At 42.4% G+C, this 15,895-nt stretch overlaps 1 protein-coding gene across 1 annotated transcript in view; it reads right to left on the bottom strand.

Annotated features, from left to right (window-relative positions):
• Positions 1–15,895, bottom strand: part of ANKH (ANKH inorganic pyrophosphate transport regulator) — a 104,516-nt gene that overhangs the window by 9,394 nt on the left and 79,227 nt on the right. Inside the window, exon 8 of the mRNA XM_052781476.1 lies at positions 14,484–14,579. Within this exon, the coding sequence (XP_052637436.1) occupies positions 14,484–14,579 (96 nt within the window). The remainder of the gene's footprint in view (positions 1–14,483; positions 14,580–15,895) is intronic.

The raw sequence follows: 15,895 nt of genomic DNA, 5'->3' as shown, positions 1-15,895 counted from the left end.
TAGCAAATTCAGTGCCTAGGTGTAGTAAAAGGCTACGCATAAAAACTTCTGCTGTCGCCAAGCCTGAGAGAATGTACCAAATCTTTGTTTCAGCAGGGAAAGTATCAAACTGCTAGTGCTCAGTCCAACTTCTCTTTCATCTCTTAAGTACACTTCATGCATTTGACTTTCACAAATGATTGTGACGAGAGACTGTTCATGAGATTTTTCAGATGCTGCATGTGTAAGTTTGAACGCTAGTAGTTGAAAACTAACAGTCTTTTCATAGACCCTGTATCTCCCGGAAGCTATTTCCATTTATTCTGGTTGCTGACAGGGATTACTAAACCTCAGAGACCCGCTACATAATGCATTATAATACATTATGCTAACAAAGGCTATTGTCATGTGTCTAGTAATCTGCAGGGTGCTAGACTGATTTGTTTTTTGGCATTTGTAGAAAGCTGCCTGTCTTTTGGGACATTTATTGATAAATATAAGGCACAAAAGAGTATTCCAGTGAGCTATGAACAACAGAACAGCACTTCTAGACTTCAGTGCAGTCTCCAGTTAGAATAAATGCTGCGTGATGATGAAGACACGATATGTTTCTATGTTCCTCAGAAATAAGCTATGGAATCCAAAATGGATGTTTTTAAAAATAGGCTAGACATATACCAGCCTGGAATGAGACTGGAATAACAGATTTTACCATGGGGAAGGGTAGCGTTAACCTGTTAAAGGTTCTTCTGTGATGAAACGCAGTTCATATTTTTCTCCTGCAAAACAACTCTCAGCAGATGTCTTCTATTATTTGTTGAACTTGCTATATTTGCAGAAGTATGGCTGTCTGAGAGAGGTGTTTTACCCTCAAAATATTGTTCTAGGTATGTATTGAGGAGTGCACTTTAACTGATTTAACCCATGCCTTGTTCGTGACCTCTCTATTCCCGTTTATGCTACATGGCGCCCAGTGAGGGCAGAGGAAATCTACTTTACACCTTATTACACATCTAGATTTGAATTGAACCTCAGATCTTTGGGATAGTATCAGTTAAGTTCATCACTTCTATTAATATGGAAGAATATGTGTCATATGATTTTGCCTTTTGAAGTGTGCAGTAAACAAATTTAAAAGTAGCCTGAGTCTTACATGGTCTGATCTCCTGATTTGCCACACATCTCCATGGCCCCCCTCCTTCTCATATAAACAGAACTTCCATGATTCTGTCTCCTTTCAGAGCTTGTATCACGCTTACAAGATAAGCTGATCTCGCAGATATGTTTAAGTCAAAAGAATATCTTGTTCTAACTCGCATCAGTGTGAAAAACTGAATTTGACTCCTCTGTTCAACATCCTATTTTGCAAGATGTTGGGGAAAAAAAATAATTGTTGAATTTGTTAGTGCTGTTCTTATGCCTATTCCAAACCCATACCTTCACTGACCTTGAAAATTTATTTCTCTAAATGACTGTGTAGTACTGGGGCTTGTTATGCAAAAACTTACTCTAGCATCTTAATGTTAAAGGAAACTGCACTTCTGTATTTTTATGAAGAAGAGTAAAAGTAACAACAGTTTTGAACTGTTAACCACTAGTCCTGAAACTACAGAAATAGTTACTAGTTACACCTCTTTTAAGACTATAGTTGGAGTGTGTTTCCATGTTGAATCTAGCTGTGCAACAGAATACAAATTCCTAATACCTCCTGAAGCAGTCATTCCACTACGCAGTCTCTGAAGTAGTTGAACAACATAGAAAATGTTCAACAGGGTTCTTATGAAGGAAGGAGATCGAGCTACTCATCAATTTACACAAATAAAGGATTTTGTGTTTTATCGTTGACCAAGAAATCGAAAAGTCTAGATTTTATCACAAAGACATTATTCCCTGTTGACAGGAAATCACATACGAGTTTACTATGAAAAAAATCAAGTGAAAAACTTGTTGCCTTTAAAGACTCAGGGGGATTTTTTTTGGTTAGGTTTTGTTTTTGGTTTTTTTTTCTTTTTAAGCACATTGCTATAAACAATCATAAAGTTCTTTGGAAGCTGTGGAGGAATTGCTGGCTACGATACGACACTAGAGGCCAGCACGACTGGCTTGCTATGGAAGCTTGCTGCATACCATGGCCTGGCCTGCACCGCAATGGACCTGCAGAATCCTATGCTATCTTTGCTGTAAATCATGTCAGACAGCAGTCTTTGCACAGCCACCCCAGTTTTGGTGGTTTTGAAGAGTTTTTGATATACAGCTTTTAAGACACTCTCCCCCCCCCCCCCCCCCAAAAAAAACCAAACCAAACCTGATCAGCCCAAATGGAGGCGTTGAAGGCTCCCGCAGTCTCATGCTCTTTTGGGATATATCATGATGATGTGCATACCCGTCCTGTAATTCTGAAGCGGGCAGAAAGCGGGTCCTTTTCTTGTGTGGGAAATGTAAGGTTTTTCAAGACCATGCTGGCCAGAGCCCCACGAAATCTGCCCTGACCTCACAGCTGACCCTGCTCCGAGCCAGAAGCTCCTGAGGCCCTTCCAACCTGAACAATCCTGTGATCCTACGAGGCAAAAAGCCCTGGATCTGTGTGCAGTAAAAATGTCAGACTGCAGTCGTATTTAAAAGCGGTTTATCGTAATGCTGATGACTTGAATCACAAGGACATTCTCTTATAGCAATTATCCCTCAGGCGCATACAAGTCAGTATCGATTTCTGTGAACTTTGTGTTCTGCGAAGGGTGGTGTAAAGCTGAAAACAGCCGTCATAAAATTTGTCAAGCAGCAGGGGGAGCAAAAGAAACCAGAGCCTGCCTGCAGGAAAACTCCCTAACTTCCTATCTTCTCCTGAAATAATTGGTTTCTACAGTGACGGAACATGACATTCTTCAGAAAAAAAGGTAGGTCCAGCACCTGCACAATACACTGACTCTCTGATAACATTAATGTGTTGCCACATCTGCTTTCCCCTCAGCTGCTGCTGAAAATACTTAAGTGGAATTTTTCAGGCTGCGTTGGGTCACTAAATTGTTTAAGATGGTCATTATATCTCCTCAGTGAATTACGCTGCTTTAGTTTTTATAGAAAGCAGGATATTTTACTGGGTACAACTTCACTTTTAAAAGCTCGAAAAAAAGCTGGCAGATTCCTAGGCTCTCTTTGAAAACTGTCGACTTCACAACTTAGCCATTTTCTTCTGTCCCGAGTTTTCTGCAGCCCTGGCTGCTTCATGTTGCGATTACGGAGTTTGAGCAGAAACATGCTGCAGTGACAATTTTTGACCCTTCCTTTTCTGCTTGCTCCAGCCACTCATGCAGAATAGACCCTTTGTGTGAAACCTGAACAATCATGAAGGAGACATTAGTCTCCACCTCGCTGGAGCAAACAGAAATCCTTTGTTCCGGGACAAAGGCTCAGTGCAGTACCACGGATGGGACAAGGCCCTCGTGAGGATTTTATAAAGTCAGCCTCTGGTGGTTCAGCATCTTCCTGAGCAGGCAGGAATGCTTCCACTCACGTCTGAAATAATTTTTACTGAAGCGGGAACTAAACCTGACCTTGAAAAGGTAAAAAGCTTCTTGAGCGATTGTCTGCCAATATGTCATTTTCCAATTGTTATTGTTGTGCCAGCAGCCTGAAGATACAAAAACAATCTGGGAGTTCAGAGACAGTCAAAATCAAAGCAGTGAAAACAAACTCATCCGCTGGATGTGTGATTATTATTCTAAAAGCTGTCCTTGGCATCCATATAGGGTATGATAGTAAAGTCAAAAGAAAGTGGATTTAGTCGTAAAAGTTAATGCTGGTTTTTTAAATGTGAATGTCCTAGATAGGACTTGTGATATCTCCTTAATAAAATGAGGCTGTAATGAAGCCATTGATGAAATAAGACTGGGGAGTGTGGGGGAAATCTGTCCCTCTTTTTTAATTCCTTTCTTTGTATACTCACGAGTGATAATGACACTGAAGTCAGTCACTCAGGGAATTTCAGATACTGGCACTGTCGGCAGCTGCAGTTGTGTCCTCCGAGAAGGACCGGTTTCGTGCCATGACATTTCTTCCTGTGGATTTTACTGCCTCTCTGTCCTAATATCCCATGACTTTAATAAAGCCCAGCTGTAACCTTTGATAATAAAGCAATGCAGAGATGTAAAATAAAGACAGCTGATAAAAGGTAGGAAAAAATGAATGACCCTTGAACACAAATCCAGTGGCCTCTGCAATGGCTTAAACTTTTGGCTGCTTTTTGATCTGTGACATTGAATGTCACAGGTATATAAGGTGGTAGCAAAACATGGTTCCTGTGCATTTATCTTTAAACTTGGGAGGAAAAACTACATGGAAGACTAAATGTTATACAGTACTTCAGTTCTGAAGAAAATGCAGTTTGTACCATTTCTTAAAGCCAGCTGCTAGCCACGCCTAAGCTCTTCTTTGTTACAAAAAGGTATTCCTGAAAAAAAGCAACAAATACCAGGAATGGAGAGATAGGCTGCAGTAGCTACTCTGAGTCTGAAGCTCTTCAGCACTGCTCAGGGGGAATTATTCTCAAAAGCAGAAAAGGAGATATTCAGGGAAAATCTCCTGCTGAGGAGAGCTGTAAGCATGACCTTGGACAGGGGAGGATGAACAACTGCTTCAATCTGGACGAACTGGACAATGTACTATAAAGTACAACTGCTTTATATTTGGTGGAAGGGGAATGAGGATAGGCAGTATTAATCTATGATTTGATACCATCTGATGCACTGAAGAATTTTAATTATTATTCAAACTCTAAAGTTCCATAGTCCGACTTAACTTTCTTAAAAAACAAACAAAAAACCACACAAAAATCATATAACCTTGGTCAGCTTTAGGAAACAACAAAGGCTTGCCCTAGGTAATGTAGTAACACAAGCCACTTTAAGAAAGTTGGCCCTTAAGTAATCTTCTGTTTCTAAATTCTAGTGCAGTGGCTGGTAACTGATCTGCCGGAACTACAGTGCTGCAAAACTCTAGCTCATGTCTCTGGCCATGTTTGTTAAAACACAAGCATCTCAAAAACTGAAAAGCATTATTGCCATCAGAAGTCATGTTACCTTTCTGATCCAGAATTCAAATTTTTGATTTCTACTGAGTAACTTAGTCTGTGCAATGTTATAGTTTGAGCACATGAACACTGATAAACTCACAGATTTCACTGTTTACATGAAAGAAATCATCATGATGAATCCTGTTTTCCACAGAGTGGCTAAGCTGTTTCTTCTAGTAAAGTAGAAATGCTACAGTAGCCAAATCCTCAAGATAGAAGAGATTAATCAGCTTTTTAACTGGGTGTCATATTGCATTCCCCTTTTGCAGGAAAGCTGTAGAGTATCTGAAAGGCCAAGGAAGTTAAAGTATCGTGTGTCCTTTTTAGACCCTGATGCTATTCCCTCGACCATGGATCGCAAATTCATGAAAAAATAAGCCTTTGTTAACATCAGTCCATTTGTAACGACTTGTTCAGCTGCTGGGCTCTCCTGCACCGTCACTGCACAAAGACTACATCTTTGGTTCTCTCTTCAGCATTAAATACTCTCATACTTTACCACATCCCCCTCCAAACCCTTCCCCTCTCCCAATTCCCAACTTGGCCTTGGTGGGCCATCTTCTGAATGTCTGCTATCAGTCATCTACGTAACAGTTGAGATGGGCAAGTGGGTAGGTTTCAGCATTGCATGCAGGTTTAGGTGTAAAGCACAGAGAGGAACGCCTAAATTAAGGACCTCAGAAATCACCACTTTGTTCTAAAAATGCTTTCTTCAGCTTGTGAACTAAGAACTAGCATTAGCAGCCTGGAATTTATATAGCTATCAGAGCTATACAAGTTGTAATAACTGGGTGATTTTCTCTGGTAGCAACCCTCTCTCAATACACGGAGGAAAACTGTGGCATCAGTCACAAGGAAATAGAAACAGTGTTTTTTCTTGTTCCCCTTTCCAGCATCTGAATCACTTGAAACCATGGGGATGAGGTGGCAGATACTTGGCTAAAGGCCTTTTAAGTGAGAGTGAAGGAGGAATAATGGAGTAAAAGCCTTGATAGTCTCTCGCATTGGTCAGAATTTGCAAATCACTTGGCTCTACTCCAGGTTGATCTTTACCAAACTTAATCAAGTGTGTACATGGAAACCTTCTCACTCTGTTTGCTCAAATGCGTGAAAGTGAGTGCATAAATTCTAGTATTCCTATCTTTTCTTGGTACCTGACAGTCTAATACTGGTTTCACAGTAGTACTGGTAACTAGCCTTATTTTCTTTAGGAAAGGGGAAAAAAAATTAACTACATTTTTGTGAAAGTATGTTCACATACACTGCTTGTGGCAAATTCTACTTTAAAATACTTCTTTGCACACCCTCTGGCTACAGTGAAGCTGCCTAAAAGGCATCTAAAAATTAAAGCTAATCTGTCGGGTCCTGAATGCAATTTACTGTGTCTCAGCCTTGAAATAAGACCTTTCAGGTGTTTTGTCTCCAAAGATGGAAACAAAGTGAAGCGCATGATACTTCTGTAAGTATTGCAACTCATTAAGTGCACTCATGGTGGCTATATGTCAGCCTGCATGGGACTCCAGACACCAACCAGCTGACACCCAGTGAGAGCTGTATACTGCAGGGAACTGTCGTGCAGTTATTTCACGCTACGGACACTCCTCTTCTGCCTTCAGAAGGTTTCATCAGTGAAACAGGAACCTGTTCCTTGGCGTTTCTCAATATGCAAGCCTAATTCATATTACCCCGAATGCAAGCTAAGGGTACCTAGTAAGACAGCAGTCAGTCTTGCTGCAGAGATGCAAAGAATTCTTTCCCTTCTGTCCTTTACCAACAGTTGCTTTATGTCTCACTGTGTAGCAGGACTGCGTAGCTGAAAATATTAAATACATCAGTGTCTTATGTATGCAAGAGCTTTACTCAAGATACATTATCATGTGGAAAATCAACTTATTGGTAAAAGAAGAAAGTGATATGAAATGGTGTATTTATTAGACTAGACACTGAAAATTTGAGAGCAAATGGGCCTACTGAAAACTGGATAGTCTTTGGTGCCCCACATGGGAAAAAACAGCTGCCGGACTGATGGCTGGGAAATAAGATTTGCTGAGTTCAACTGGAAATTAAACAACTATTGAGTATAAAATGTTTGCATAGCATCAGGGAATATGTCAATAAAGCAATGCTATTGCAATAATATACTGAGTTGGTATGAATATTCTGTCTTCACTCACGCAGGCTCCAATTTTATCTGCTAGTGCCTATATTTCACTGGCTGGTGAAGCCTTGCTGATCATCAGGACAGGAGAGTCGGCAGATGGTATCCACTTGGCAGTTCCTAGTTTGGCATAACCAAATCCAAAGCAGAGCACAAAAGCTTGGGCATCTGGAGTTGCCTTTTAACCAGACAAGGCTTCTCAGCCTGAATGAAACACAGCTGCTTCTCTTCCACAGTGACTGGCTCTAGCTCTTACAGAATTAAGAAATAGGTAGAAAACAGCAGCTACGGAGTCCTGTATTCTGGACTTTCATTCTTTCATATAGGGAATTTTCCCTGTTACACTGGCTTCCTTGTTCTTGATCAGGGTTTTTGTCTTATCTCCTAGGTGCTCGATGATTAATTATAGAAGATAACCAAGCAGATGATGACTGGAGATTAGGCAAATGATAGGGATGGCTTGCAGTAAACTGTCATCAACTGGAACAAAGACCTTCCTCCTCCTCTCTTCAGGCTGAAACTAAATTATCCCATCACAGGGACCCAGCTAAAGAAACCCTGTGACTCTGGAGCCCTCTCTGCTGTTTTAAGACTGTGATGGGGTCTATCTATTTGAATCTTGCAAGATCAGTTAAAGAGCCTACAGTCCCCAGCAGTCTGTCCCACTTTTCTGCCAATGGTTGGGGGGAAATAAGAGATGCACAGGCGAACATGTTAAATGCTGCAGCTTAAAACTTCTGATCGTTATAATGTAAAAAACCCCACTTATCTATAACTACACTCTGCATATGATTATATACTTGTAAGATACATAGTTATAATTACATACACTATACATTAATATATAAGATGAATATAACTGCAAACTGATGGTATCTTACGCTGCCGTGCTACAAGAAGTAAGCACTAGAGAGCTGACACAATGCCTGCCCCTTCCTAAGGGGCTGATAATTTCCAGCAAATGAAAGAAACAAGACAGTTGCCAACAGTAACTCCTTGAACTACAGATGCTCATCAGCAGGAGCCCTTAGAAATCAAGCTGTATTTTTTCCCCTGTCAAAAGAATAAGTTCAGATATGAATCTAAATATTCCATTCTATTTACAAAACCTGTAATATTTTATTATAGAATATAAAAAATGGCCTAATATATAAAGTAGAAAGTAATATTCTAAAAGTAAGAAACATTTTAAAGCTATTATTAGACTCCCCGATTATGGACAAACCTCACTGTAAAGGAGGTGACATTTTGACATGTATTGACACACACATATTCAACTCTCAGGCCCAAATATATAAGCCAGTAAGCTGACCAGGTGTTTGCTCCTAAGTACATTAAATTTAAACTTTCACTGAGATTTAAATCTAATGCAGGTTACCTGGCATTTGATTTTGGTTACCACAACACAACTGATGCCTATCAGTTTGTTCAGCTTAAGGGCCTGAGTCTTCACTTTAGTTGAAACGTCATGGCAATTTTTTTTTTAAAAGACAGTTTTTACTAGTTTGTCTGTGGTTTCTAACATGTAAATCTGAAATTTGTAAGCCTTGCATAAAACACACACACACATATAAGCGTAAATGTGAAAGCTTTCCCCCTACTCTATCTTTCAGTCTCCCTTTGGAATAGAAAGGAATGAAAAACCGCAGGGCAAACTTGAATGAATGAATCTGGATTTTGTTTCTTAAGCGGTGTCTGCTAATTATATACAAGATAGCGTTCTACACAATTAGCTTCTCCTAATCAGTCTGTTTATTCATGAAAACTGCTACTTTCCCCATTTGTCCGTAACTGTATGTCCACTGAAAAAAAAAAGCAAAGCAGCATTGAAATTCCTTTTATAATAGCACTGGTGAGCTTTGAGCCGTTTCTAATAGAACGCATGTTAAAACTGAGGAGTACTGTGCAGCTCTCCGGCTGTACATTAACTTGGTGACAGACGGATGAACGTGGCGTGGCGCGCACAGCGTGTCACCCTTGGCACCTTGAGCCTGTCTTATTGGTAAGGGAAAACCTGTTGTAATACATAGGGCACTCAAGAATATGAAGATACAACTGGCCACGTGTCTTGCTGACCCTTTAGTTAACAGGAACCACGCAGCTAACAGGAGCTGGTGTTTGGAAATGTATCCCTAAAGCACTGTGATCTGTCCCAGCTGAGGCTGCTTGAAGAGGAAGCTGAACTGAATAGCGTAGTTCACTAATTACTGTTGTCAGAACTGATTGCTCCTTCCCTGCTATAAACAAACAAGTAAGTACAGATGATTCTGGGTCATTTTTAGTGATGGTGAGCTAGGGAGCCTTCACAGTGGTCTCTGAGAAATGGCTTTCTCTGATCAGCATCTTGTATGCTCCTCATGCAGTGATCTTGCTTCAGCCACATAGAGCTGGCCATGCTTTTACCCCAATGACAGCAACTTAAACGAGGCTGCTTGCAGCTCTTAAGTAAGACATCGCTTCCCTTCCAAGCCGACTGAGACATGAACAGATGCCACCACTTCCAGTCCCCTCAGAGAGTTAGATGTGCCATTTTCCCTAGCGCTGCTTGCACAATCGATGGCCCGCTTTCAACTCAGGGCACGCAACTTCACCGACTCGTGTAGGGTTTGCAAGCAGACGTGTGTGTGAGGGCATGGCTGCGACTGCCACGTGGAGTGGGCAGCAGCAGATGCAGAGAAGGAGCGTGTGCCCTCCCAAAGGAGCCCTCTGCTCATCACTTTCATCTAGCGGGCACTAACTAACATGAAATCAGCCTGGAAAGCCTTGCAGCTCAGAGGCAGATGACCAAATGCTAATCACGTGGCTGCCAGCAGCTGACATTAGCCAGGGAAAAAGGATCTTAACTGACTGCAACTTCTGTGTCATCACAGAAGACTGAAGGAAGAGCTCAACTGGGAAATGGAGACAGAATTAAAAAAAAGAAACGGGTAATTTGGCAGTAGCTGTGCCCTACAGGCTGCCTTGGAAAACCCCTGAATTCTGCACTGTGGTGTCTAACCTCAGAGACACTGCCACTATTCTAAGAAAAACCCTTGCTGAAGGGCAGCCTATTTGCTGTTACTCCTGCTGAGTAAGGCAGGGTGCCCTTGAGTAGCTTACTCCTCCCACAGCCTGCCCCTCTATGCACGGCTCACAAGCGAGGGAATGCTCTCCCCTGACAGAGCAAACCTTTGCTGCAATGGAGAAATGCAGTAATTCAGCACCTGGACAAATTATTTTGGGATTTCTGCACTGTACTGAGGCTGACACATCCCACAACCAAAGGGATGTGTGCTACAAATGCACCAGTTTTCTTTCCTGGGAGTCTGTGTCTTCACTTAGTTTACAGCTTTGCAATGATCTCAGGGCTGAACTGTAGGGTCATCTAAACAGGTCTAGCTTTGAATCAAAATGTTTAGCTCTTCAATAGCCTTATCTGGCAATGGCAGCAAGACAAGCATTTGGAGCAGTGTCTCTCCTTATATATAGAAAGAAGCATTTTTTCCTGAAGTGCCTAATAGCAATGAAGTAACAAATAATGGCAAGCAGCAATATGCACACTCTTTAAGCTGAGAGTAAATTACCAAGCATACCTTATTTTCTAAAATCAGAACCAGTCCCTTAATTGTATGGGCAAAATTCTTCAGCTGAGTCCCTCCCCTCTGCTATATACATTTTGTGTTCAGCTACATAGCCATGGAACAAGGCTGCTGGAAGAACTACTGCTTACTTACAACCAAAACCACATCAATATGAGTAATCACATCAGCTCTTTTACATATTGGGAGTCTAATGACTTCTACTTACAACCTTGCAGCTTGTCTACAATTTTTTCACTAAGCAATACAACTAATTCCCATTTTTTGAAGAAGCAGCTTTAATACCCACCTGATGCTTCAAAGCCATGAGACGGTACTTATGACCACACTCGGCAGAACATATTTGCATGTTGCCCAGTCAGCCTGGGAAGGCTCAACTGCAGCCTTTCAAATCCCATTAAGATTTAAAATAAAAACAAAGTCATGTTTCTTAATAGAACTATGCCTTTTTTTTCACTCTGACCCAATATTGCCTCTGTCAACAAGGGTGAAAAAGTGCTTCTGCTGTAATAGCAGGTTTACAGGACTTCTTGTGCAGGCATGACTTGTCTGTGGAAGGAGGTAGGACATTTTACTTTCAACTCCATGAAATAGCATGTCTTCAATGATTGGGAGGTCTCTCAGCATTTTACACTGGGAGGGTACTTTCCTGCACGATTGCTGCTCATACTAAAAGTTTCACTGTTATTTTTTCCAGTGGTTAATGGACTTCCTTTATTTTTCCATCCTCTGGAATCCTTCTGTAGATCATCCACTGAAGAATGGAGTCACATGACGTCTAAATATTTGACTTGTTTTGATCTCTTGGTCAGCCTGGGAGCCTGTTTCCCACTTTCCCTCTGATCCCAAAGAACAAGATGTTACCAACGGTGATGCCACCAGTCTGACTGCCATTTGTTGCAATAGAGCCCCTCCAGAAAAACACAGCAATCAGCGATGGCCATGGGAGCTCTGCTACAGTGGCCAACTCACTTGGCTGCAACAGATGCAAATTTGAAGTCCAGTTCCTTAGAACCTGTGGCACATTATAACTTGAGTGATACCGATGTCTACTGAGCTTATGTGCTGAAGCATTTGCAGGCTCAGGCCCTCGAACCAAACTGTGTCTTTAGAGCTCATGTGTCTATTTTTCCACTCTGGCCGTTGACAAGCAATCCTAACAATCTGTCACTAGTAGGCAAAAATAGAAACAGGACAGGAAAAGCTATGGACCTCAAAAGTGTTTCTGGAATTTCAGTGCGGACAAATCTCTCACGATGAGCTTATGAAAGAACTGTCCTTGAAAGTACTATGGAGAACTTTTGGAAGAAAAATCCTGTAAAGTTACAAAACAAAAGCCTATTGCAGTAATCAAGAATTCCTCTGCAGAGGATGGTGATGGTAATTTGAGAAGCTCATGATCTATCAGAACTCGAGTAAGCTGATAAATGGTCAGAAGGGTCAAGAAAATAGTTCAGAGAAAGCTTGAGATTGAAATAGCATTCTCAGAACAATTTATTAAGTGGAAAGATTTCCCCTTTGTGGGTCTCTGACAACACTGATTGATAGACTTCAAGGCAGGCTCCAGCTGTAGAGAACATAACATAACCTTGGCCTGGCACAGCACACAAGAGAAAACCTCCAAGGTGTGTGACGGTAGATAACATAGAGAGCCGTGGAAACTCTCCAGACAATGGCCAATTCAGTGGAGGCCTAAGTCTGCCTTCATTGCATGCTGTAGGAAATGCAAGTTAGAGCCAGAAACGTTGGTCTCTAAGCCACATGAAAAGAGTTCAAGCTTAAGTCTAGGAAATTAATAGGCAGAAGAGATGCCACATTGGCTCATGCAATTCTATCTTTGATGGTAGCCAGTTGTAGCTGTTTAGGGAAAAAGTATAGGAAATAAAGAGCAGACAAAACCTCCGAATTCAGCTATGGATGGATTGAGTCGCTTCATTTTCAACTGTGAAATAAGACAGAGAGTACCGCATCCCACTTGGCCAGGTTGTGACTAGGGGGTGGGGATGGTTACAAATACTTCAGGCTTGTGTACTGTAAGGTTTCCTTCAACGTAAATTAGTTTCCCTTCCTGCATAGGCCATGTGCAACTCAGTCAAAAAGGCTCTACACTAAAATGAAGGGGAGAGAGAAATTATGCCAGCCCTCTGTTACTCAACAGTGAATTTGTGAATGTGGGGAGGAGAGAGTTACAAAGCAGCCAGCTACCCCATGGAAATCACGCAACACTGGGGATAAAGAGAAAACCTGTCTGGGGTACGAACAGATTCAATTTTAGGACTCCGAGAACTGTATCCTAAAACAACTACAGCACTTCCCACCTACTTTTTTAGTGTGAGGAATGACTTTTTCTGTGAGGAACTTGTTTTCTAGGTTCTCCTCGGCTTTTGTCCTGCTAGTAGAGGTACTGAGGAGAGAAGCTGTCGCGGCCCCGAGGCCAGCGGTCCTGCCCGGACCCCCAGGGCTCCCCTCACCCTGCCCACGGCCCACGACGCCATGTCAGCCTCCCACGGCCATCAGCCCCCAGTGACCCCGCAGCAGGGCCGGTCTCCAGCTCCCCACAGCCCTGCCCTGCCCGGCCGTGGGTCCTGCTGAGCTGGGCCCACCCATGGCCCCACATCCCAGCTCCCCCAGCTGCCCCGCTCCTGGCTGGGGAGATGGGACAGGCCACGGCTGCCAGGCCCTGCCATGACTGACCCTGGCGCCTGGCGGGGCCCTGACAGAAGCCAGCCCAGGACTCCTTCGGACACCGTGCACGGATCACAAATCTGCTAAGGACCGTCACGGACAGACATATGGCTGCTAATGCGAGTCCATCCCAAGCGGGAAGAGGGTGGCTTGACCAGCTCCAAGCACTAATGTATATCTGCCCTCTGTAGAAACAGAAGTTGGACTTACCCCAGCCATCTGCTCCATTATTTGCTACCATCCCCACCACCCGCATGAGTTTTCTTCCACAACTGCCTGTTTGTTGCTAAGAAGACTTGTGCAGAAACAGTTTGCTTGGGGAACATGTATGTGTGCAAGCTGGTCCTTTTGAAATGCTGCAGGCTGAGCAAAATTTCTCCCTGAATGTCAGCTCCTTGCAATGCTTCCCAGCTCAGACAAGCCTTTACATCCTTCTGTCAGTGCCAGCACCGCCTCTGAGATTGCCCTTTTTAGTTCATTTTGAGAGTAAACAAAACCAACACGTACGAAAGTTCCCCCAGCATGGAAGACCATTGCCATGCGAGGTGGCGGGGAACAGCTACGGCAGTTTCGACACGTGCTGCCTTTCCCACCGTTCCCAGTAGATGAAAGATGCCCGGGGACAGGCTGCCATCCCACTGCACATGGGACAAATGTGGCTTTTCATTTTCCTGACGCACTGGTTACCAGAAGTTTTGTTCATTTAAAAAAAAAAGAGACAAAGAGAAGCGGATGTCTGGTAACTCCTTGCATGTGGAGGCTGACTTGAAATGAAAAGTAGTGAGAATTAAACAGGATAACTCTAGCCCTTAAGATATCTAGCCTGAGTTAATGATAGCTGATTTTCTTAGTACTCCAGTACTATGATCACAATCCCTCCTCCAGATAAAAGCAACAGAGCTTCATAAGAAAAGACAACTCACCTTTCTTGAACTGCTAGTGCTTTTAGCATTAGGTAGAGGAGCTAATTTTCTGGTTGAGATGAAAGACAGAGAGTTGAACAAAGGTTTCTTACCGTTAAGGACAATGCCATGCAAACAAAAGTGAACTTCTTGATATGTGTCGCTGTGACGGTGCTGTTAGTGTTCACCAATTTATTGCTGGGGTTATTCTAGGGTAAGAGAAAGAGATAACGAGCGTTAGCTTGGCTCCAGACTACTGGGAGGCTGACGGCACCAGGATCATGTGTTGGACCTGACTGTCTGTGCCTGTGCATGTCTGCCTTTGCTTGTTTGCTTTTTAACCTAGAGCCTTCTGAGTACTTTGTACCACCACAGAATACCTTCCGCTTAAACTGACAGCAACTGCTCCTATGGTCACTGAGGCCTGTGTAATCTCCCTATTTTTCTAAGGAATAAGTCCTTTTTAAGAAATTCAGCTTTGAAAAAGGGTGGTAGCTCTTTCTAAGGAAAATCCACATGATTTTTTTTTAAACCTTCGTTTAAAGTTTGTAGCGTGTTTTCACAGGAAAAATAGGATTTCATTCCCTTTTACCACAGAGTGGTACCAAATCCATACACCAATGCAAGCACCCTTACTGATCCAATTAGACAAGTAGGTAATATAAACAAAGCTCCTGGAACAGCTGGCTCTGTTAATGCAGTTTAATGAACAGAACATAATTAGGACTATTAGATGTTCCACCTTGAACATGGGCTCTGTATTCACATGGCTGTGAAGTTTTATTTAAAACAACAACAAAAGCCCTCTTCCAAATGTCTAATATAGCAAATGAAGCTGAAGATTTAAAACTGCCCTCAGGGAACACATAAAAACAAACTAAATGGTCTGTAACAGGACAGGATGGGATATCAAAAGCAGGGCAACATTAGGAGCCCTGTAGCAATAGGCTGTTGGGTCATCTATTGCATTTACCCTGGGGCTGTTTGAGATGATACACAAGTATGTGCCAATGCTGATAAAACCTGCACCATGAGATGTAGTACAATATTTATTCATCCTCGATGTAACTCAGGTAAAAAGCAGTATCTGTCACATGGTCAGCCTCTTTTACTGAAGTTACTCCTAAGAGAATTAGGAACTTAGGCAAATACATCTTGGGAGTGGACAAACTGAACATGAGCTTTGTGAAGGGCACACCATTTCAAACTCATTCAAGTAGTTGATGGAATTTTGCAATTTAAAGCTTTTGTGGTGATCAATACAGTGACGGCACCTGGACAGCTCCATGCTCCTCCCTAAATATCTGCTTGGAAGTTTGGGTGCATGAAGATGCATGTAGGCAACCCAGACCCTAAAGCAGGAAGCTACTCCCACGTCTGCCCTTTTCGGGAACAGGTTATGAGAACTCTCTGTAAACATTTTTTTCATGCATCTATTCTTAACTCTTGTGTTTCTGAAGAAATACTTCGTTACTGTTAGTTGTTATGTATGTGAGGATAGGCCTTGCTTACATCACTCACCAGT

Source organism: Harpia harpyja, chromosome 1, assembly GCF_026419915.1.
Source record: "Harpia harpyja isolate bHarHar1 chromosome 1, bHarHar1 primary haplotype, whole genome shotgun sequence".
NCBI lineage: Eukaryota > Metazoa > Chordata > Aves > Accipitriformes > Accipitridae > Harpia > Harpia harpyja.
Note: the sequence above shows the minus strand (reverse complement) of the source record. Positions and strands in the feature narration are given on the sequence as shown.